Raw genomic sequence first — 25,352 nt, 5'->3', positions numbered from 1 at the left:
TGTACCTCACTTCGTGCACGGGGGCATTGTCATGCTGAAACAGGAAAGAGCCTTCCCCTAACTGTTTCCACAAAGTTGGAAGCACAGAATCATCTAGAATGTCATTGTATGCTGTAGCGTTAATATTTCTCTTCACTGGAACTAAGGGGCCTAGACCGAACCATAAAAACAGCCCCAGACCATTATTTATCCACCAAACTTTACAGTTGGTATTATGCATTCGGGCAGGTAGCGTTCTCCTGGCACCCGGCAATTTCATACACCTATCAGCAACGGGTGTGGCTGAAATAGCCAAATCCACTAATTTGAAGGGGTATCCACAAACTTTTGTATATATAGTATATCAATACTAACTAGCTGCTATATCATTGATAATACACCATGATTGTGTGATGCGATTATTATGATCAGGTTATTTGAGCCAAATAGAGGAGAGACACACCCATGAATAGTATTATTGGCAGGTAGGCTTAGCTGCTGGTTAATCCCTGAATGGAATAAGAACACACACCTAATCACACACACACATGCGTGCACGTGTGTACATGATACAATTATTAGTGGAGGGCCTCCCGAGTGGCGCATCATTTTAAGGCACTGTATTGCAGTCACTACAGACCCGGGTTCGATCCCAGGCTGTGTCACAACCGGCTGTGACCGGGAGACACATAAGGCGGCGCACAATTGGCCCAGCTTGGTCCGGGTTAGGGGAGGGTTTGGAGGACACATGGCTCTCGACTTTCACCTCTCCCGAGTCCGTAGGGGAGTTGCAGCGATGGGACAAGACTGTAACTACCATTTGGGGAGAAAAATGGGTAAAAAGTACAAAAACACCCCCCAAGTATTAGTGGAGGGGAGAGTGTAACACTAGCCCACTGACAGGTCAGATATGGCCGTCCAGGACTACACTTAACACAACACTTCCCTCACTATGCCTGGGTAGTTGGCAGACGCCTTGGTTTTGATCACACAGTGTATGAGGCACAACATCTGTTGTTCTTTCTCTCACACACAAGCCTTAGGCATTTTCTATTTCCAGCTCTTCTCAGAATATCAGAAACTCATGATCAGATTTGGGGCTTCACTTATAAAAGGGAGGAGGATAAATTGAGAAGATTGGAAGATAAAATTTTACATTTACATTTAAGTCATTTAGCAGACGCTCTTATCCAGAGCGACTTACAAATTGGTGCATTCACCTTATGACATCCAGTGGAACAGCCACTTTACAATAGTGCATCTAAATCTTTTAAGGGGGGGGGGGGGTGAGAAGGATTACTTTATCCTATCCTAGGTATTCCTTAAAGAGGTGGGGTTTCAGGTGTCTCCGGAAGGTGGTGATTGACTCCGCTGTCCTGGCGTCGTGAGGGAGTTTGTTCCACCATTGGGGGGCCAGAGCAGCGAACAGTTTTGACTGGGCTGAGCGGGAACTGTACTTCCTCAGTGGTAGGGAGGCGAGCAGGCCAGAGGTGGATGAACGCAGTGCCCTTGTTTGGGTGTACCTATATTAAACCATTTAAGAGGGAGAAAACAACTGTGCTATGGGGAGTGGTACATTCGGGGACCTGGTCAACTAAATTAACACAATTATCATACCCCCTTTCCACATTTTACAACAGACTCGCACTGCTTCACCTTTAATCAATCACCAGCAGGGGGCAGCCAAGAGAGGATTTTTAGGTTCTTTGCCCTCACTGGCACTGTGATCCTCCATGAGTGAATATGAACACAGAATGAAATGCTCTAATGCCTCGCTTGTCTGGCCTACCTGGCCCTGGCTGGAACTGGACTGCAAGCTCATAGATGTTTTGAGAGACACACAGGCAGATCAAATGTAGGTTAAACCTCCAGTACAACATCTTATTCACCCATGCATGATGGTACTGGTGTCTCATTGCAATAGTTTTCCAGTGCCGGAGTCCTGTCTGGTATTAGCATGAACAAAAATACAGCATATGAAAACATTTCTCAAAACCCACCACCAAATTCTGAGGAGAACATCGGGCCAGTCCTAATCAGTAGGCCTTAATATGGATGAAATGGATAAGGTAGATTTAGTTCAACCAAATCAAACTCTATTTGTCACATACGCCGAATACAAGTGTAGAATTTACCGTGAAATGCTTACTTACAAAGCCCTTAACCAACAGTGCAGTTCAAGAAGAAGACATATTTACCAAATAGACTAAAATAAAATTAATTGATTAAAGGTAACACAATAACAATATCGAGGCTATATACAGGTGGCACCGGTACTGAGTCAGTGTGCCGGGGTACAGGCTAGTTGAGGTAATCTGTACATGTAGGTGGGGGTGAAGTGACTATGCATAGATAATAAAGAACGAGTAGCAGCAGTGTACAAAAGGGAGGGGGGGGGGGGGGTCAATGTAAATAGTCCAGTGGCCATTGATTAATTGTTGAGCAGTCTTATGGCTTGGGGGTAGAAGCTGTTGAGGAGCCTTTTGGTCCTAGACTTGGCACTCCGGTACCGGTTGCAGTGTGGTAGCAGAGAAAACAGTCTATGACTTGGGTCACTGGAGTCTCTGACAGTTTTATGGGCTTTCCTTTGACACCGCCTATTATATAGGTCCTGGATAGCAGGAAGCTTGGCCCCAGTGATGTGCTTGGCTATTCGCACTACCCTCTGTAGAGCCTTACGGTCAGATGCCGAGCAGTTGCCATACCAGGCGGTGATGCAACCGGTCAGGATGCTCTCAATGGTGCAGCTGTAGAACCTTTTGAGGATCTAGAGACCCATGCCAAATCTTTTCAGTCTCCTGAGGGGAAAAAGGTTTTGTCATGCCCTCTTCACGACTGTATGTTTGGACCATGATAGTTTGTTGGTGATGTGTACACCCGAACAAACTCTCGACCCGCTCCACTACAGCCCTGTCGATGTTAATGGGGGCCTGTTTGGCCCACCTTTTCCTATAGTCCACAAACAGCTCCTTTGTCTTGATCACATTGAGGGAGAAGTTGTTGTCCTGGCACAACACTGTCAGTTCTCTGACCTCCTCCCTGTAGGCTGGCTCATCGTTGTCGTGATCAGGCCTACCACTGTTGTGTCGTCAGCAAACGTAATGATGGTGTTGGAGTAATTTTTGGCCACGCAGTTGTGGGTGAACAGGGAATACAGGAGGGGACTAAGTGCAAACCCCAGAGGGCCCCCAGTGTTAAGGATCTGCATGGCAGACGTGTTGTCACCTACTCTTACCACCTGGGGGGCGGCCCGTCAGGAAGTCCAGGATCCAGTTGCAGAGTGAGGTGTTTAGTCCCAGGGTCCTTAGCTTAGTGATGAGCTTCGTGGGCACTATGGTGTTGAATGCTGAGCTGTAGTCAATGAACAGCATTCTCACATAGGTATTCCTTTTGTCCGGGTGAGAAAGGGCAGTGTGGAGTGCGATTGAGATTGCATCATCTGTGGATATGTTGGGGTGGTATGCAAATTGGAGTGGGTCTAGGGTGTCCTGGGGGGATGTTGTTGATGTGAGCCATGACCAGCCTTTCAAAGCATTTCATGGCTGCCGACGTGAGTGCCATGGGGCGGAAATCATTTAGGCAGGTTACCTTCGCTTCCTTGGGCACAGGGACTATGGTGGTCTGCTTGAAATATGTCGGTATTATAGACTCAGTCAGGGAGAGGTTGAAAATGTCACTGAAGACACTCGACAGTTGGTCCACGCATGCTTTGAGTACACGTCCTGGTAATCCGTTATTGTGAATGTTGACCTGTTTAAAGGTTTTGTTCACATCAGCTACCGAGAGCATTATCACACAGTCATCCAGAACAGCTGGTGCTCTTGTGCATGCTTCAGTGTTGCTTTCCTCTAAGCGAGCATAAAAGGCATTTAGCTCGTCTGGTAGGCTCGCATTACTGGGCAGCTTGCATCTGGGTTTCCCTTTATACTCTGTAATAGTTTTCAAGCCTTGCCACATCCGACGAGCATCAGAGCTGGTGTAGTAAGATTCAATCTTAATCCTGTATTGATGCTTTGCTTGTTTGATGGTTCGTCTGAGGGCAAAGAGGGATTTCTTATAAGTGTCCGGATTAGTCTCCCACTCCTTGAAAGCGGAAGCTCTAGCCTTTAGCTCGATACAGATGCTGCCTGTAATCAATGGCTTCTGGTTGGGATATGTACTTACAGTCACTGTGGGGACAACATCATCGATGCACTTATTGACGAAGCCGATGACTGAGGTGGTGGATTCCTCAATGCCATTGGATGAATCCCAGAACATATTCCAGTCTGCTAGCGAAACAGTCCGTGTCATCCGACCACTTCCGTATTGACCGAGTCACAGGTACTTCCTGCTTTAGTTTTTGGTTGTAAGCAGAAATCGGGAGGATAGAATTATGGTCAGATTTGCCAAATGGAGGGCGGGGGAGAGCTTAATATTCATCTCTGTGTGTGGAGTAAAGGTGATCTTCCTGTCTGGGTTGGCGCCCCCCCTTGGGTTGTGCCGTGGCGGAGATCTTTGTGGGCTATACTCGGCCTTGTCTTAGGATGGTAAGTTGGTGGTTGAAGATATCCCTCTAGTGGTGTGGGGGCTGTGCTTTGGCAAAGTGGGTGGGGTTATATCCTTCCTGTTTGGCCCTGTCCGGGGGTGTCCTCGGATGGGGCCACAGTGTCTCCTGACCCCTCCTGTCTCAGCCTCCAGTATTTATGCTGCAGTAGTTTATGTGTCGGGGGGCTAGGGTCAGTTTGTTATATCTGGAGTACTTCTCCTGTCCTAGTCGGTGTCCTGTGTGAATTTAAGTGTGCTCTCTCTAATTCTCTCGTTCTCTCTTTCTCTCTCTCGAAGGACCTGAGCCCTAGGACCATGCCTCAGGACTACCTGACATGATGACTCCTTGCTGTCCCCAGTCCACCTGGCCGTGCTGCTGCTCCAGTTTCAACTGTTCTGCCTTATTATTATTATTGGACCATGCTGGTCATTTATGAACATTTGAACATCTTGGCCATGTTCTGTTATAATCTCCACCTGGCACAGCCAGAAGAGGACTGGCCACCCCACATAGGAAGAAACCTAGAGAGGAACCAGGCTATGTTTTGGCCTTTCTAGGGAGTTTTTCCTAGCCACCGTGCTTCTACACCTGCATTGCTTGCTGTTTGGGGTTTTAGGCTGGGTTTCTGTACAGCACTTTGAGATATCAGTTGATGTACGAAGGGCTATATAAATAAATTTGATTTGATGTGTTTGTTTTATTTGGTCTAGGATTCCCCCCCCCCCCCCTCTGATTGCACATGTGACATGCTGGTAAAAATTTGGTAAAATTGATTTAAGTTTGCCTGCAATAAAGTCCCCAGCCACTAGGAGTGCCGCTTCTGGGTGAGCATTTTCTTCTTTGCTTATGGCCTTACAGAGTTGGTTGAGAGTGGTCTTAGTGCCAGCTAAGTGGTAAATAGACGGCTACGAATAATACCGATGAGAACTCTCTTGGTAGATAGTGTGGTCTACAGCTTATCATAAGGCACTCTGCCTCAGGCAAGCAATATCTTGAGACTTCTTTAATATTAGACATTGCACACCAGCTGTTATTGACAAAAAGACACACACCCCCACCCCTCGTCTTACCAGAGGTAGCATCTCTGTTCTGCCGGTGCATGGAAAATACCGCTAGCTCTATATTGTCCGTAATCTTCGTTCAGCCACGTCTCATTGAAACATAAGATGTTACCGTTTTTAATGTCTCGTTGGTAGGATAATCTTAATTTTATTTTCCAATGATTGCACGTTAGCAAGAAGAACGGATGGCAGTGGGAGTTTACTCGCTCGCCTCCGGATTCTCAGAAGGCTGCCTGATCTGCGGCCCCTTTCCCAGCGTCTTTTCTTCACGCAAAAGTTGTAGATCTGGGCCTGTTCCACTGAAAGCAGGATATCCTTCTCGTCTGACTCGTTAAAGGAAAAGGTTTATTCCAGTCCGCGTTGAGTAATCACTTTTCTGATGTCCAGAAGTTATTTTCGGGGCCTTCCTTGTTTTATGGATTTGGCAGTAATCTGTGGATACTGATAATCAGCAACCAAAATATGGGTTAGTCTACTTTTACAGTTGACCATTATTATTATTATTATTATTATTAAATAGAAAGCGATATGAGCTGGAGAACCCCTTTTACATGCTCCAAATAATCATGCCTCAATGCAAAATCACTTCAAGCCAAGTGTAGAAAAGTCGGATCCTCTTCAGCACGCTACACTTAAATACTGATTGGTCTACCTAAAACACTCCTGGTACCTAATCCATTGGTGGTGCAATGGCCTACTTCTTCATTCAATTAGCCCTACTCCTTTACTGTGTCCTCCTTGGGAGAACCCAGAGCAAGAGCATAACACACACTGGGACCTTATAGTCAATATCTGTGTGAGAGCGATAGCTTAGCTATTCTATATGCTGCACACTCCAAAACAGATGTTTCCTCACTATTAGCATACAGCTTTCATATTGCCTACCCAATCGTTATAGAGTCATCAGTGTGAGCTAACGGACGTCAAACAGTAATAGAAACTGATCTTTTCTCATGACTACTTACTTGAAATGGTGTGTATTGGGCTTATTGGTTTAGCTGGTTAGCTAGCTGCCTGTCACGCTAACTAATAGCAACGTAATGACATGACTAAGGATTTGTGTTAAGTGGCACCCATCAGAACGTATTGTTCTGAGAGTTGCTCTTAACTACCAGAGTAGGCTCACTTGTGCTTACGATAAATGTCATGTTACCCAAACAAGCATGGAGTGGGTGTGTGTGGATTATGGGCTTTGTTTTAGCACCTTCATGGTCCTGACTGAATTCAACACAAGCACAGCCTTGTTACAGCGGTTTCTCCAGACCAGAAGGGGAACTGGTGCACATTGTTGTCCTGCAGGTTTGACTTCTCATGACACATTTAGCAGCAGTGGAAAAACATGACCGCACCTACAACCACACGAATACACACAATCAAACACAGGAACACGCATTGACAGATGTGTGATCTATGTGCACGTCATCCTGAGTCTGTTACGGCACAGACTACTCTGACACCCATTTCCTCTCTACCTTCCGCTTAACTCTCCCTCTCCCTGGTCTTCCTCCGCTGTCTCCCCCTCTCTTCTCCACTGCTGTCCAGGGACAGGCAGTCCCTCCCTCCCTCTCCACTGAATTACAGTTTTTTTTTTTTTATTTATTTTTTTTCACCTTTATTTAACCAGGTAAGCAAGTTGAGAACAAGTTCTCATTTACAATTGCGACCTGGCCAAGATAAAGCAAAGCAGTTCGACACATACAACGACACAGAGTTACACATGGAGTAAAACAAACATACAGTCAATAATACAGTAAAAAAAAACAAGTCTATATACAATGTGAGCAAATTAGGTGAGAAGGGAGGTAAAGGCAAAAAAGGCCATGGTGGCAAAGTAAATACAATATAGCAAGTAAAACACTGGAATGGTAGTTTTGCAATGGAAGAATGTGCAAAGTAGAAATAAAAATAATGGGGTGCAAAGGAGCAAAATAAATAAATAAATTAAATACAGTTGGGAAAGAGGTAGTTGTTTGGGCTAAATTATAGGTGGGCTATGTACAGGTGCAGTAATCTGTAAGATGCTCTGACAGTTGGTGCTTAAAGCTAGTGAGGGAGATAAGTGTTTCCAATTTAAGAGATTTTTGTAGTTCGTTCCAGTGCATGAGGCTCACATGGTGTACTCTGCTAGGCTGTGGCTATCTAGTCCACCAGAGACATTCTGATAAGGCCTATATGGTACCACCCTCATCGCTAGCATTGAGAATTTGAGATACCATTGTTTACCTGTTTTTTGTGTGTGTATCTAAACACCAGGTAAGTGATGTCCATTCAGTAGAGCTAGCCAGATCTGGTCTGGTGTATTGGCTCTTCACCATCACTAAGTGATCCCCTCTGGGAATCAATTCAATGAATTCATTAAGTCAGGTGAGGTCTGAGCTCAGACAACCTTGGCGCCTGTACCTAGTCCTCTGACTTCCATTGAAGAACCACCACAACATAGCAATGTTGTGTATCATAACCACTATCAAAACCATTTATATATTTGACTTAACTCCAAACTATAATCATAATTAGGCTTAAATAATTTGTCATATTTGCAAAAGGTCTCTCAAATTTGGGGCCTGATGAGAGTTGAGAGGTGGAGCAACAGTAACCAGCTACTACAGAAAGAAAATGTTGGTTTGAATTCCTGAGAGTATTCTGCTACCTGGCTGCCTCACTCTACTGAACCACACGCAGTCCTGTTCGCCAGGCTGCTCCCATCTTCAATCAGCTGGCGAAAGGCAAGACAAAAATCAATGCAGTTTACAATGCAATGTGTAGCAACATCATTCAGACTGCATTGGCTCATACAGGGATCTACATTACAGCAATACACAGCGAGCAGATCTATACGACACACACTGGGCATTGTTAGTGATATCATAACTCCTACAGAAACTCCAGCTTCAGTGCTAACAGTGAGCGTCGTATAGATCTGCTCTCTGTGTATTGCTGTAATGTAGATCCCTGTATGAGCCAATGCAGTCTGAATGATGTTGCGACACATTGAATTGTAAACTGCACTGATTGTTGTCTCGCCTTTCGCCAGCTGATTGAAGATGGGAGCAGTGGCACAGAGTTATGATAATGTTATTGAAAAACTAGTGCAGGGTTGCCAAACTAATTTTTCCCCGGGGGCCGCATTCGGTCTTCAACAAGGTTGAAAATTTGTTAAATATCCTTGCTGACAAAATGTGCCAAAAAAATAGTCCTAGTTTATGGAATTTGATGCTCCCTGACTGTCTAGCTTTCAGTTAGGTGATTATTAGTGAACTGGACACAGTCCAGAAACTGTTTGAATGTAGGTCCATTATCATTACTACACACTTTTGAGTTGGTTTTAGTTATTTTAAAATATATTGAGTTTGTGAGCTGTGTGTTTGACACCCCTGCTCTAGTGGTTCTGAACTAATGCCAGCAGAATTAATAAACTCTGAATTGAGATGACTGAGTAATCTAGAACAATAACTCTAGGACGGTCGGAGGTTTAGCCATCATTAATTTCAACGTGTTTACCTACAAATCTACCTGATTATGTATTTAAGAAGTCCAAAATGTAAAAACACACAAACTGGAAACAGAAACTCAGGAAAAAAAGAAACGTTCTCTCACTGTCAACTGCGTTTCTTTTTCAGCAAACTTAACATGTGTAAATATTTGTATGAACATAACAAGATTCAACAATTGAGACATAAACTGAACATGTTCCACAGACATGTGACTAACAGAAATGGAATGTGTCCCTGAACAAAGAGGGGGTCAAAATCAGAAGTGGCCACCAGCTGCATTAAGTACTGAAGTGCATCTCCTCCTCGTGGACTGCACCAGAATTGCCCACTCTTCCACCAAGGCACCTGCAAGTTCCCGGACATTTCTGGGGGGAATGGCCCTAGCCCTCAAGTTTTTTTAATTGTTACTTTGACCCTTTTTTCACCCCAATTTCACGATATCCAATTGGTAGTTACAGTCTTGTCTCATCGCTGCAACTCCCATATGGACTCGTGAGAGGCGAAGGTCGAGAGCCGTGTGTCCTCTCGAAACACGACCCAACCAAGCCACACTGCTTCTTGACACAATGCCCACTTAACCTGCCAGCTGCACCAACGTGTCAGAGGAAACACTGTGCACCTGGCAACCATGTCAGCGCGCACTACACCCGGCCCGCCACAGGAGTCGGTTGTGAGCGATGGGACAAGGACATCCCTGCCGGTCAAACCCTCCCCTAACCTGGACAACGCTGGGCCAATTGTGCGCTGCCCCCGGTCAGGGGCCGGCTGTGACAGAGCCTGGACTCGAACTCAGAATCTCTAGTGGCATAGCTTGCCCTGCGATGCAGTGCCTTAGACCACTGCGCTACTCGGGAGGCCCACATTATTAAGTTACTGACTGACTGTACACCATAAAAGAAGCAAAAGTTGGATGAAAAGTTGGACGTGCCGAAATAGAAAAAAGTTAACTTAATTTAATCCACTGTAGGTCGAGATGAGCCTCCTGTCTGTAGCAATAGACAGGTAGACTTACGTCTCCTGAATGGCCTAACCATACACAAAACAGCACACACACGTGGGCACGCAAGGTGGTACAGGCCAGAAAGATAGAGGATGTTACAGTTGCATTTGTCAATTTCACCTTCAAGGCAATTGCAAGTCACATGATGTCAATATCCCCCATTTGAATCAACTGAAATTAATACATTGTAGATCCATTATTAGCTGCATGATAATAAGAGACATTTCCAACATCGTTCAATTAATGGCAAAAAAAAAACGCAGCTTAAATAAATGTATATTTGACCAATCAAATCAAATCAAATTTTATTTGTCACATACACATGGTTAGCAGATGTTAATGCGAGTGTAGCGACACGTTTGTGAGTGATGTGGTATAATTTGGTGAACGTATCCTGAAGCAACAGATAGACCATTCCAGCACCTTCCATAGCTGCGCGTGTGTGGGCAGAACCTTGGTATGGTATCACCTAATTGATGCAGTGACTACACTGGTGACGTCAGTCCAATAGCATCATGCCATGAAGTCGGCTTCTCTCTCTCCAGACCAATTCGCATGCACTTTACAGAGCCACTGCGCCGCGGCGCGCACACCAACACTGCACTCCGTCATAACCGGCTCATGCGCCATGCAAAATACAGCACTCACACACCCAAAATTCACAAAGATCTCATTCACTCTAGTATAAGTCCCTCTATACACACTCCGTATAGGCACTGTTACATCATATAGCAGCCACAGACCCAGTGCGATTCACAAATGGCGCCTATAAGCAGACGACGCTATTCATTCCGGGTGCTTATTCGTCTCTTCCATTACTGCAATGAGGCCAAGAAAGCCTGTCACACCTGTCAGATCTTATTTGCAACCCCCAACCAAGTCAAGGCTCTCAGCCCCAAATGATGCAGCCGATAACAAGATGCCTTCAGTACACAGACAGAGAGACAGTCATTGGTCATTTATTGCGATCTACAACTTCAGCATGCAATTCATATCCTATATGGGCAAGACTCCACTCCACTCCGGGTACGATATATGATATTCATCGACGTAACCACACACACCGGCCCGAGAGACGTTGCCAATGACAACTTCCAACACAGTTGGACCGCCCAGAAGAGACGGACCCGAGCCGCAGAGGCAAGGCAGAGTTCCAGTTCCCGCCAGCACCATCGCAGTATGCCTGCGTGTGTACATTGTGCCATAGGTGCGCAAAAACAGACTCTCCCCCATATGTCGCCTTCACACCAGCCACTCAGCCAGACACTGTCAACAGTGACAGCCGGCTGGCTGACGTTGTATGGGAAGCCTTATAACCGCTATCACTGAAACAAAAACACAACAAACGAGCACAGCACCTCACAACCAACACTCCAAGTACACTCCTCTCCCCGACCGCCGCCCTGCTTACCTCTTTCCGTGGGCTGCCTTGTCTTTTTTCCCCTTCGGCCTTCTCTTTCGGGCTTGGATGGCCATAACTAAGAGATGTATGCAGAGGTGGGACCGAGGTCCGAGCACGGAGAGAGAGTGAGAGTGGGGGACAGGGAGAAAGAACAACACATCAGTCTCGAGCTATAACTGGCCGGTCCAAGCATCGTAAACCTAAAAGGTTGAAAACCCCGCACGCGCGTCATTTCACCACTTCTAACCAAAACCTACATATCCTGTCCAGGATGCAGAATATTTGAAGAATAAAATAGATTTCCATACCTTTCCTGGAGCTCATGATGTTTTCCTCCTTCCCCTCAGCAGCAGCGGCAGCTCAGCGCCAGCAGCCGGGATCTCTCGCTATCCAGCCTTCCCTTCAGAGAACGCGCACTCCCTCTGTCGTTAAGAGGAGGAGGCGCGCTCAGGCACTGGAGCTCTATGCTACATGGCCGCGCACAACTGGCAGGTGAGGTGAGTGCAAAAAGGAGCCCCCAAAGAACTAAAACCAGAAAGACTGACTCCCGTCTACATTATTGGACTATCCCAATGTATTGTCTCTGATGTCATGAACTTGAAAGGATTCCCTCTGCTTGCCTCCATATTTATCACCACCCCAAAGCATTATTAGTTATTAGGCCTATAGGCTAACTGGGTCATATTATGAGCAAGGGAAAGACTCCAACTAAATTATCCACCATATTTTATATTTTTGCAAGACATTTTTTATTTTATTTTTGCAAGACGAACTACAAGCACCAACTGTCAGAGCAGCTCACAGATTACTGCACCTGTACATAGCCCACCTATAATTTAGCCCAAACAACTACCTCTTTCCCTACTGTATTTATTTTATTTATTTTGCTCCTTTGCACCCCATTATTTTTATTTCTACTTTGCACATTCTTCCACTGCAAATCTACCATTCCAGTGTTTTACTTGCTATATTGTATTTACTTTGCCACCATGGCCTTTTTTTGCCTTTACCTCCCTTATCTCACCTCATTTGCTCACATCGTATATAGACTTGTTTATACTGTATTATTGACTGTATGTTTGTTTTACTCCATGTGTAACTCTGTGTCGTTGTATGTGTCGAACTGCTTTGCTTTATCTTGGCCAGGTCGCAATTGTAAATGAGAACTTGTTCTCAACTTGCCTACCTGGTTAAATAAAGGTGAAAAAAAAACATTTATTGACACGTTGGTTTACTTTTCTGTCCGAGTTGCCATCTTAAAGGATCTTACCAATTTGGAGAACTGTTAAGGCTAGACTACTGGAGGGACCCAGACATGGTCAGATAGGCCTAGCTGGTTAGGTGAATGGGTTTGGAAATGAATCTGTTGTGGCACCCCATAATCCTTAGCCATGGTGAGTCATATGGCAAACATAATCCGTTATTATCTCACTCTGGATCACAAGCATCCCTATCCCAGACCCTGAACAACACATTTCCTACAAATAGGCCTATTTCTCAAATAAATGTTGAATGAGAATAGACCTATCTGGGATTGGTTAACCTACATGTTCTTATTAGAGGCCTAGATTAATACTAGGCTATTCAAATTATAATGTATGAGGGAGGAGGTATCGTCATTGAACACTAAGAGGAAGCTGCTAAATCATAGGCTACTCATATATCAAATATATTTCTACATTGTAACACCGTGGTGTGTGGCCAAAGTAACCCTAATAGCCTGGAGCTTTGTGATTGACAGGCCCTTGAGGCAATGAGTGTTTGATATGGGCGGGTTTCAAGGAGTGACTATTTCCGGAGTCAAATACACGTGGGTAGGAAACCTGGCGTACTTTATTGTGCGCTCTCTACTAAACCCCTGTACGAGCAGGTAAATCCGATTTTGCAATAGAAACAATTCATGTCCGTATTTCCACATTGCATTCATGTAACTATGCATAGCTTTGCCCTGGATAAAAGCATTTGTGTGCGCATTTGACAAGTCATGTTTCTACTTGACATGAGCTATCGTTAGCAGGCTAGCTAGCTAGTAGCTAATTAGTCAGTTGAAGATAACATCACAACAGAGGCATGCATCTATGAAATTAAACAGGTTTCCAAACCGTCTGCCAGTTGCATGGAACTGGGTACCAACAATGTAATAGCATAGCCACAGTGTGAAACGTTGCTACACCGTTCCAGAAAGGAAGATGCATTCGCTATAACTAAACGGAATAATTGATCATGTCGTGTTTACAATGATGCTACAGTAGTTAGTTACATAATCATCCTGCCAATCAGGCTATCATCATACTACTAGATAAACAGTGCACTATGCAATTATTTCTTTACGTTACGGTGGTCTGGAGGGTGCAGGATATGAGGGCCGGTGCGCAAAAAAAGGGCCCGTGTGTTTTTGCGTTACTGATTAATTAGTGAATCACCTACAACTGGGCTGCGTCCAGTGCGAAAAAAACGTAGTAGAGCGTTCAATTAAATGGAACCGATGCTGTTCTGAACGACCAGTTGAAAAACGTGGAGGGCAGGGTTTCCCAAACTCGGAAAGGGGTGGTGTTAAATGGCCAATCCAGTACCTTGCTAGAGGCTAGTGTTCACAGAATATTTGGTTGGAGTGACATGCTTTGTAAAAAAAATATATAAAAAAATGCCTTGTTTACATCCATAGGTCCATCAGGAATTCTCTTTGGGTTGCTTTGAGGTACCATACACCCCATCTACGAACTCCTGACATCCGAGCACCAGGTGTCTGCCAGATACACAGCTTTTTCTTTGAGGTCCCTATCAGCAATCTGTAAGTCAAGTGTTCAGCACAACTCTCCCATTATATTAAAAGAGAAGTTCACTTTTGAACCAAATCTGTATTTTGGATGTAAATGGCATGTTCTAGAAGTCCCCAGATACTTTTTTTTGCAATCTCGATAGTTTTTGAGAAATGTACACTACCAGCTGTATACTTCCGCATGCTCGTTCAGCAGCAGGGGTACAGATAACGTGAACCAAGGCTCCAAAAACACCCAAATACATCCTTTTAGAAACAGCAATGCTTTCAGTATTTATTTATTTTATTTTTTATTTAACCTTTATTTAACTAGGCAAGTCAGTTAAGAACAATTTCTTATTTACAATGACGGCCTAGGAACAGTGGGTTAACTGCCTTGTTCAGGGGCAGAACGACAGATTACCTTGTCAGCTCAGGAATTCGATCTAGTGACCTTTTGGTTACTGGCCCAATGCTCTCTCACTAGGCTTCCTGCTGCCCATATAGTGATGTATAGTGATGAAGGTCTTTAGATGTTGTACATATTAAGTTGTTATTCCTAACTAGTGTTGCACAGTATACTGTAACTTTGGTACTTTTTGGATACTAGAACATGAAACACTGTTCGGTATTAGAATTTTTGTTACTTTCGGTACTTCTGTCAAATGTGTCTCATGGATCGAGCGCCTGACTATCAGTGCACCCGACCCCTTATTATAGCGCTCCCCCTGCCTGCTCCACTTACTCACTGCTAGCCTCCACTGGGATTATGGGCTGCATCATGTTAGCTCCCCATTCATGCTGCTCACAAGTAACACACTTGAATAATGCGGCACGTTATGTAGAAATGTTGCAACTGTTATTTACTGTTCGCAAAACAATGTCCACACAGGCTAGAACACTTCACAATGCAAGATACAGGTAGATTCCAGCTATTATAGGCTACCTTTCCTTGCTAGCTGACAGCTAAAGCTGAATTAATTCACTAACCTACTACTTTGTTTGTGATAATATGCAAACCATCATGCAAAATATGCTGATTTCAAAGCTGATTGTCATCCAAAACTTAATTAATAAACTTATTCGGTCTCTCTCTCATCTCTCCCAAAGATGATCTATTGCAGGGATGGGCAACTCCAGTCCTCGGGGGGCCTGATTGGTGTCACATTTTGCCCCATCCCCAATTGATTAAACTCAATAACTCAATGCATGCACACTTCTATTGAATATGCATTTACCTGTATTGTGGCTAGCCCGAAGTACATCTTGATTTATCCAGTTTCTCAATAGAGATGTACCATTCAAAAAATTATTACCAATACATTGTTATGCAGTTAGATTTGTAAAAACAAAGTCAAATTGATTGTATGATCGTTTTTCTTTAAATTATTATTATTATTTTTAATGGGGTGATATTGAACTCAAAATATGCCCAACGATTGAACAGAGCAGTAGTGTTATTGTTTTGATATAGAGTATCTGGATGGTATAGAGTATTGCCATACTAAACCTGGTATCGAAGTCAAATTTCTGGTATCGTGACAACACCATTCCGAAATGTATCCGCGACTTTATATACCGTTTTGTGCGACTCAAGCAGGTTTCCCTATCCAGCTGTGCTGCTTCTCAGTGTTGCCCGCGCATACGCACACAAAACAGGATCTTGGACTACACTGAGAAGTGTCGCTCGAGTCGCACCTAATGGAATTTAACGTTGAGGATGCATTTCTGGAATGACACCATTTCATGTGTACATCTAAAGACCTGTGTCACTATAGTTAGTGAGTGCCGTTTCTAAAAGGACATATTTGGGTCTTTGCGGAGCCATTTGTTCATGTTTTATCTGTGCCCCTGCAACTGAGCCTGAGGAAGTATCTCGCTGGTGGGGCTAGTTTCTCCAAAACAAGTGAGATCGCAAAGAATGTGTCTGGGCACTTCTATAACATGCCATTGATGTCCAAAAATACAGATTTGGTTCAAGTAAAGTGAGCTTCTCCATTAATTCTATAAGAGTAGGTGTTTGTAGTAGTGGTGTGGATGTTAACAATGACATGCTGAGTCAATACGATGTCTTCTCTTGCCCCTCAGCTTGATCCCTATGGCTGATGCAGAGCCCATGCTGGTCCCTGCCCCTGGGGGTGAGAAGAGAGCATGCCCTGCTTTGGAGGAGGAGGTTGACCACAGCACCAAGAGACCCAGAGTCCAGAAGGAGGAGAAGAACGGAGGGCCCACTCACAAGCTGCCCCAGGATGAGGGAGAAGAGCCAGAGGGGGAAGAGACGGAGCCATTGGACGAGGATGGAGAAGGGGAAGGGTTGGGGTCAGGAGAGGCCTTTGCAGAGATGATGAAGCATGGCCTCACAGAGCTGGATGTGGGGATTCTGAAGTTTGTCAGTGAACACCAGGGGTTCTCAGGCATTCTCAAGGAGAGGTTAGTCCTGACTCCCGCCCTCCTGAAGAGCGATCTGAACATGGCGTATGTGTTGCTGTGTGTGTTTCGCTATGACTGAGATCAGCTCTTGCTCTGTCTGTGTTAATTAAGGTACTCTGACTTTGTGGTGCACGAGATCAACAAAGAAGGCAAGACTGTGCGGTTGGATGATCTCTCTGTTCCTGAGGAGGCTGAGGTGAGCTAACAATGAATCAGTATACATTTCTTTAGTCTTGCAGTTTAGAGTGAAATATAATCTATAAGTCATTGCCAAAGTTAAACTCTGATGTTGGTCTTGTCTTGCAATAGGAGGCCCCAGTAGAGCAGCCAGAGTCCCAGGTTTTCACAGAGGAGCAGAAACAGCAGCTGGAGCAGCTACAACTCTTCAAGAACAAAGAGGGTAATGTTTCTATAGAGGTGAGTGCATGCACCGTTACCACCAAGCACACAACGTTTATTTTCATTGCACATTGTATCATTCTAGTTAAGATGTTAAGTTTACATTTGACCACGGTCCTAAAAAGGCAAACTTTAGAGATCAATTAAGTTTTGATTACACGCACACAGGTAGCTGATGACACAAAAGAGAAGCGGACCCTGGTCCACAAGGCTGTGAAGACCCTGTACCCTGGACTGGAGACCAAGACAGAGGAGCGGGAGGGAAAGAAGTTCATCGTGGCCTACCACGCAGCTGGACAGAAAGCTCTAGCAGGTACAGGAGAGAATTGGAGATTTTCTGGGTTGTCTCTCTGGTTTATTTCCTATTGCTGGGTGAAATCTCTGTAACATCGATCATAGAACCGAATCAAGTCGCTTTCACGTTCTCTCACTTCAACAAAGAGTTTACATTTCAGAATGGGGAAAGTTATGATTGAATGTTTGGAAAAGGGTGGTGCTGCATGCCCTTGTTCAGCTTGGCCTCATGTCTCTGATTGCATGGGGTTCTCTCTAAACTGAGTAGCTACTGGGTTGGCTATGGGATTATATGTAGGGTGCATGAATGAGCAGGTGCATGTGTGATGTCAACACACCTGCATGATGATGCTGACTAAAGATCCAGACTAAAGATCCCGACCAGTCCCATGGACTGAGAGTGATCACATGGATCTTGATTTCTATCCACGTTTCTGTGAACTTTTAGACGTTAGAAGTCTCCCCAACAAATCAGCAGTCTCTCGACGTGGACTGGCATATTTTGCCTATGAATCAAGTCCCTAGGCTTGTTAAGATCATTTCAGACGTCGCCGTTTTTCACCTGAATCATTTCCTGTAAATGTAGTGGCCTATTCAAAAAGAGCACAACATGGTAGTCATCAAATAATGGCTACTCTGTCATGCCCACGGAACACTCGTGCTGCACAGAACGGTTTAGACACAACGGCATTCTAACCCTGCATGCTGACCTCGCCACCCCTGCCGGTCTGTCTAGCGGTCTACGACCGCTAGACCGTAACATTATTTTATCGTTTATATCCTATTCTTTTGCTCTTCTCTGTCTGGACAGAGGTCAAAGAAGCTGCAGGTAAGACTTTCTCGTCCACTCTGCTCAGGTTTCAGGAGACCCCAGTCCGTAACAAATGTTGGATTAACCTCAACTGATTTAAATGGCAGCTCATTGTCTGGCATGACGTCATCGCTCTTTTGGGAATTGCTGGAATTTACCAAACCAACTTGTGTGTTTGAACGCGTGTTGTCTGTTTTTTTCCGGAAATGTTGGTAGTTAGAAATAGACACGTTTTTTTTTCTACATAGAAAAGTATTGGGCGGGCCGCTTAAGTGTTTTTTTTGTTGGGCCGCCTATGTCCAAACAGAATTTAAAAGTGTACAGATATAAAGTATGTTGAAAAGATAATGGACAGTTCATTCTCAAAAAATATATATCACCAAAGTAAAAGCTTGACAGTCAGGGAGAACCTAGAATTCCCCAAATGTATTTTTGTCATGACGTGGGGCCCTCATTGATTTTATGTTTGAGTCACTTGGATAGCACAAGCAATGGGAAGGTGTGTAGAATTGCAGGAAACTAGCTTCAAAACAGCTCAATTTTGTCACTGACCAACAGGGAGGGGCTCTAAAATATTGGGTCACCTTTAGCCACGCCCACCACCTAAGCCCCGTTATGATCCAGAAAAAGTGCTGTGCATAATAAATAATAAAACCACTCTGATTATCCTGCTTGTTCAATGTGGCTACTGGTTTCAGCCTATGGTAAATAGTCATGACCAATTTCAGGGTGTAGGCTAAGGAAGAAGAACCCCAGTTGGTTAGTTTAGAGCAATGGGGAATGAGTGTTTGAGGGCAGCATTTTAAATTACTGAGGCGTCCGTCTTGGGACATATATGCAGGATGCTCGTGGCATAAAACAGTTGTTAAATAAGTGGTTGCTGCTGTCTGTGTTGGGCTCCTTAACAGAGCTGCCTCCGCACAAAAGGATAAAGGAGGAAGATAGTCATTTGAAAAGCATACCAAAGCCCTGACTACTGATGCGGGTGTATTCTCTGACAGATGCGGTCTGTCTGATACTCTGCCTTAATCTCCACAACTCACTCCTGTCCTCCTGTCTCCCTGGCCAGCCCCTAGGAAACACTCCTGGCCTAAGAGCCGCGGGTCCTTCTGCCACTTCGTCCTCTACAAGGAGAACAGAGACACCATGGAGGCCATCAACGTGCTCTCCAAGTTCCTCAGGTAGAAAACACACACAGTTTCTCTTAGCATTTTCCCCACAATATGTAAGCAAAACTTCTACTAAACTGTACAACTCCTGACATTGTGTCTGTTATTTCCCAGGATGAGGCCCAATGTCTTCTCCTACATGGGGACCAAGGACAAGAGAGCCATCACTGTGCAGGAGATTGCAGTTCTCAAGTGAGTGGTGGCTTGCCACTATCAGCAAATACTTGTAATTATGTACTTACTTAACCTATGTTCTCTGTCCCTTCAGGATCACAGCAGAAAGACTGTCTCACCTCAACAAGTGCCTCAATAACTTTAAACTGGGAAACTTCTGTTACAAGAAACACCCTCTGAAGCTGGGAGAACTACAGGGCAATCACTTCACTGTGGTCATCAGGTCAGTGGATACTAGCTGCACATGTCGATGTGTGTAATCTCTTTGCTTGAACTTTGTAACTCAAAACTACTCTCCAATCCTGATTTGATTCATTGAACAATTAAAATAGCGCAGCAACTTTTAATCTGATCTACACGTTGCTATTTGTTCCCGGCTGGTTACCTCCCACACAGGAACATCACAGGGACAGAGGAGCAGGTCCAGCAGGCCATGTCCTCCCTTAGAGAGACGGGCTTCATCAACTACTACGGAATGCAGCGTTTTGGCACCACCGCCGTGCCCACACACCAAGTTGGCAAGTAAGGACACGGGACTCTCACACATTTGGGTATGGGGTCGGCAGGTAAAAACATGACCCCCTTGGTGCATAGGGTAACCGGCCCATGGGTGTACAGGGTTGGCAGGGGATGGATGATTGACTGTTGTTGTTGTCCCTCTGTTTGGACCAGGGCCATCTTGCAAGACAACTGGAAGGAAGTGATAGATCTGATCCTGAAGCCTCGCCCTGGAGGTAAAACATTTACGGGCTTTCATTTGTCTTTATATCGAACGGTTTGTGCCACAGCGTGGCCTTTGTGACAACTGCAGATGTAAAAAGGATGTTTTAATAGAATATGATGTATTGATTTACCGCTCTCGCTCTCTCTGCCAAGCGGAGAAAGGTTATCTGGTGAAGTGCCGTGAGGAGTGGGCCCAGTCCCAGGACCCAGAAGCAGCTCTAAAGAAGCTGCCTGTTAAACGCTGTGTGGAGGGACAGCTGCTCCGAGGTCTCTCCATGTACGGCAAGAAGAACATCATCACTGCCTTCGCCATGGTGAGCTGAGTCCGCTTTTACTGCTACAAACTAACTGGCAGACACACATTTTATAACTGGTCAGGAAGCAGTGGGTGTACTCACGCACACTTGCCAAATGGCAATATCAGACATCACGTACCTTTTTTTATTTATCCCCAAGTTGTTCCAATGGACTACGTTGTTAAAGGTGAGAAACAAATGTAGCCACACAGGTCCACTGTTGATTTGTTTGACTTATTAAAGCTGCTATATGTCACTTTATGAACGGCCTGACCAAATTTACATAGAAATGTGCATTATAGATCTGCCATTCTCATTGAAAGCAAGTCAAAGAAGCGGTAGGTGTGTTCTATGTGCGCTATTTCTATGCTTCCTGTTATGTTTCGTTTGTGCGTCTTTTACCTTCTGTTTTGCCCACCAGTTGAAAATGCTATATTTTTGGTCATGAAAAATATATTTCACAGTAGTTTAGATGGTACAATGATTCTATACGCTATACTTGCTTGTTTTGTCACAAACTGAAATCATGCAAACTATTCAAATTGTAGCAACCACGAAATGGCGGAGGAGTTTCTGCTTGGTGCACCTTTTTTTTTTAAAGTATGTTTTCCTCTGGTTTATTATAGCTGAGGTAACTCCCTGTGTTGGCCCTCCTCTTGTCTTCTAGATCCCTCGTAACAACCGGCTGATGTACATCCACAGCTACCAGAGCTTTATGTGGAACACCATGGTCAGCAGACGCATTGAGGCCTTCGGACTGATGGCTGTGGAGGGAGACCTCGTGCTCAGGGGAGGTGGGTCCTAACTGTTTATGTTTTGTGGGTGTATCTCTGATTCACCAGCGCGTGTGGTTTGGAATTCTTGAATAAATGTTCTGTAGGGAAGTAATGGAGCACACGGCCCAGAGTGCCTGTCTCACAGATGGCTCTAAAGTGTGATACTTCATGTCTAACAAAGAGGTTCAGACCACCCGCTGAGCTGACTGAGTTAAAGTGCTCATTCTATGTAGGGTCTCAAACCAAAATGTAGACATCCTGCTATTCCCAGTGGTGTAAAGTAAAAAATACTTTAAGGTACTACTTAAGTTGTTTTTTTGCGGTATCTGTACTTTACTTTACTATTTATATTTTGGACAACTTTTACTTCACTGTTTCGTTGTTCATTTGTTCTGTCGTTTCATTCTCAACCAGGATTTCTATGGAATGCCGTTGCATGTCAAAGATAACACTACACTATTTGACGTGTCAAATAAGCTTGTTGACCAATCAGGACCTGAATATGACTGCACGTCACACAATAATTTAACGCGTTCATAAATCTTTTACAATGTTCTTCTCCAAAAACAGCAAAATGACAATCTGTTTCAGTAGCTATAGTTAGGTGTCATCATCTAAAAATAACCCTAATTTAAAAAAAAATATTTGATTAATGGTGGTCGGACCCATCTATGTGAAGCTAGCCACAATAAGCATTAGCAACAATAGTGGACTTTGCGGTTAGCCTTCAAAATAAAAGTATGACATAATTGTAATATTTGTATTTATTTGCGTCACTGTCAATGACATACTTTTATTTTGAAGGCAAACCGCAAATTCCACTTGTGCCTAATCCTTATAGCTTCACAACACAACCCTGTGAGGTCGAGCCTCACTGGCCAGGTGAAGTTAGCTGGCTGCTTATAACGTTAGCTTTGGGCAACAGGGTTATGTAGCTGGCTAGCTATTTATTTTCATGAACTGAAGTTCAATTTCAATAGGCGAACAACAAGTGGCAACCTTGCTAGTACTTACTCACAAGGATTCCTAAATCATTGCTAAGAATAATGAAAATTACTGCAGTTTCTACTGGTCATTGTTTTCAGGCTGGTTATATTGGTGCTACCTAGGTACCAAGCTAAAGCTAGCTACTCCAGAAGTTGCGGTCGAACAAATTCTGCCTTATTACTAACGCGGCATTGTGAACACATCGTTCGTGTCCGTTGTTTGCTTATTTGCCTACTTTTTTTGTACAACTTTGACAGCGCTACTGTATATTTTTTGACATGCAAAGACCTATAGTTTGTATATCATGAAGCTAATAGCAGTGATATTACTGCTATGCTATTACTGGGCAAAATCTGAAAAATAGCACACTTGGTAGTGTGTACCGGTGCTCAACCAGTTGGCGAAATCCAACATCACCCACGACAGAGAATGGTTGATTGTCAGGGGCAATGAATCCATTATCTTGGCTTTAATGGATTTCGCCTTTGAGTTGTGTCGCTGAAATTGTCTTACTCTTTCAAATGACTGCTCGACTTGTTGACTGCTCGATCCACACAGCAGACATTGTGGGCTAGGTTAGGAATGCTGTGTTGCATGGGTAGCGCAAAAAAAATATTACGCAAGTAGTATTTTCCTGTGTGACTTTTACTTGAGTCATTTTCTATTAAGGTATCTTTACTTTTACTCAAGTATGACAATTGGGTACTTTTTCTACCACTGCTATTCACCCTCTTATCTCCAGGCACTGCATTCGTGCTGTCCGCAGCAGAGGCCGAGACCCACTCTATCCAAGACGTGGTGATGCCCCTACCAGGGTTTGACGTCATCTACCCCACTCACCACGGTAAGAGAGTCCTGCATCCTCCCACCATGTCTCGATTCCTCCCTTAAGCTCTCCCCTCCCCCATAATCGGAAACAATCTCCTTAATTGACATATGTTTTTTTTACCATTCCTTTACCATACCGAACGGTTTGTCCGGTTTGAACTAGTTTCATTTGGCTTGTTTGGCGCAGCGGTCTAAGGCATTGCATCTCAGTGCTAGAGGCGTCACTACAGACCCTGGTTCGATTCCAGGCTGTATCACAACGGGCTGTGATTGGGGGTCCTGTAGGGCGGCGCACAATTGGCCCAGCGTCGTTAGGGTTTGGCGTGGTAGGCCGTCATGGTAAACAAGAATTTGTTCTTAACTGACTTCCCTAGTTAAATCAAATGTAAAATAAAATAAAAAGATCTCTGGAGTATTCTGTTTTACTATTCTATTCAGATATGTGTGTGAGGTGTTTCAGATGTGATTGTGTCTTTTCCTCCTGTTCTGTAACAGTGGGTAAGGGCTACAGGGAGATGCTGAGTGCAGATAACCTGGACATTGACAACATGAGACACAGGGTGAGGGACTACTCTCTGGCCGGGGCCTACCGACGCATCCTCATCAAACCCAGTGACGTCAGCTGGTCTGTAACACTCGCTATCCCCTCAGTATCAATTAATACAACTACTTTCAGTCTTGGCTAACTATAGAAAAAAGCAAAGGAATAGTGTTGGAGAAGTTTTTGTTACACATTCTAAATGCATAAAAAGGAGCTGAGGATTGCTTCCTTTTTACTTTGCGCATGATAATGTGATTGCCTTGTATAATATTTCCTCCTCTACATTCCTGAATTGTGTTTCTTGTATCATCTCTCCTTCTATAGGGAGGTGATTAACTATGAGGACCCTCGTGTCTCCCTGGTCCACACTGATGTGGAGAAACTAGAGGACCAACCTCCCCCAGTCTTCAACAAAGGTATGTTCTAGTTTCATCCTGTTGCTGTGATTTAATCAATATATGGTACTTTTCCACTCACCTTGTATCTGTACCCCATTAAATTGAAAAAGGCTCTTGGTAGTGTGTTTCTCCTAACTCTTTCTCTCCTCCACCCACCAGAGGGGAAGTACAGGGCTCTGAGGATGGAGTTCTCCCTGCCTCCCTCTACCTACGCCACCATGGCCATCAGAGAGGTGCTCAAGATGGACACCAGCATCAAGAACCAGACTCAGCTCAACACCACCTGGCTCAACTAATACAACAGAACTGGGCCCACTGAGCTTCGTATAGGCCCACTGGGCTGCTTTTCCAGGCTGCCGAGCAGTCTGTCCTTTAGTGGGTGTCTACTTACTGTATGTGAGACTAACAGTCTATATTGTATGTATGTGTGTGGGAGTGTTTTGATACTTTGCCAAGCCAAAGGTCATTCCTCTCATGGTGTGTCAGTCAGGGTGATGGGAAATCTTACCTCATCCCACGCTACCAAGAGTAACAACTCTGATATTATATTGTTACTACTCTGATAATTTTCTTAGTTTCTTCATTTTTTTAATCAGGAAGTTTTTACTGTCTTTTAAAGCTTTGCACCACTGGAGAAATTCAGAGATATGTTTTTGAAACCGCTGACGTGCTACAGAAGCACTTTAAAGGGGCTGTGTAGAACGGTTTATGTAACCCATGGTGTTGCTCTGTGACACCCCTGCTACTTCCCAGGGTACTACAATGACCTGACCCTGGTTGTACAGAATTACTGTTTGCTTTTTTAACTGTAAAATGTTTTTGTTTTTTTTGGAAACCAGCTCTCTTCCAGAGAGAGAATTAAAATGCTGAGTGTAAATGCTTTTTGTGCCATTATTCATGGTCTTGGATCAGATGTATCATTCTGCTCTAACCTGTGCCACTCTTAGGGTATTATCTTGAACTTGTAAAGTTGCCTATGGTAACTATTCAGCCCAAGAACATCAACCCTACAATTTCATTGTCAAAATAATGGGTGGCTTTTCTGGAGCATTTACTGTCATAAAACCAGTGTTGCTTGATCAAAACAATTACTATATTCAACATACATTGACATTTATATAGTACAGTGTTGTAGCTCAATGCTTATGGGGCTGTGGGGACTATTTCTGGTTGATGGCAGTAGAGATGAATCCTTGGAAATGACCGATCAAGTGCTCTGTTTTGGCCTCCAGTGGCCACTGAAACACAGTGCCCCATTGCTGCTGGTCATGGTAGGTGCTGTGGAGCTGACCATCTGGCAAGGTGGC

The 25,352-nt window shown here is 44.3% G+C and overlaps 2 protein-coding genes across 2 annotated transcripts in view; one reads left to right on the top strand and one right to left on the bottom strand.

The window, feature by feature from the left end:
- Positions 1-11,863, bottom strand: part of LOC115134649 (SRSF protein kinase 2-like) — an 80,887-nt gene extending 69,024 nt beyond the window's left edge. Inside the window, 2 exon segments of the mRNA XM_065022645.1 lie at positions 11,471-11,537; positions 11,770-11,863. Coding sequence (XP_064878717.1) covers positions 11,471-11,537; positions 11,770-11,785 — 83 coding nt within the window. The 5' untranslated portion in view covers positions 11,786-11,863.
- A 1,364-nt stretch (positions 11,864-13,227) lies between these two features.
- Positions 13,228-24,922, top strand: LOC115134418 (pseudouridylate synthase 7 homolog). The gene is made up of 17 exons (XM_029668357.2): positions 13,228-13,331; positions 14,127-14,252; positions 16,308-16,649; positions 16,761-16,845; positions 16,959-17,066; positions 17,217-17,361; positions 19,223-19,334; positions 19,437-19,514; positions 19,591-19,719; positions 19,893-20,018; positions 20,169-20,230; positions 20,373-20,533; positions 21,183-21,309; positions 23,021-23,122; positions 23,602-23,731; positions 23,972-24,063; positions 24,205-24,922. Exons 1-17 carry the CDS (start codon positions 13,228-13,230, stop codon positions 24,339-24,341), a joined length of 2,166 nt encoding a protein of 721 aa, XP_029524217.1. The 3' UTR covers positions 24,342-24,922.
- The last annotated feature ends 430 nt before the right edge of the window (positions 24,923-25,352 follow it).

Source organism: Oncorhynchus nerka, linkage group LG9a (genome assembly GCF_034236695.1).
Source record: "Oncorhynchus nerka isolate Pitt River linkage group LG9a, Oner_Uvic_2.0, whole genome shotgun sequence".
Taxonomy (NCBI): domain Eukaryota; kingdom Metazoa; phylum Chordata; class Actinopteri; order Salmoniformes; family Salmonidae; genus Oncorhynchus; species Oncorhynchus nerka.
This window is presented reverse-complemented; position numbering and strand designations above follow the sequence as displayed.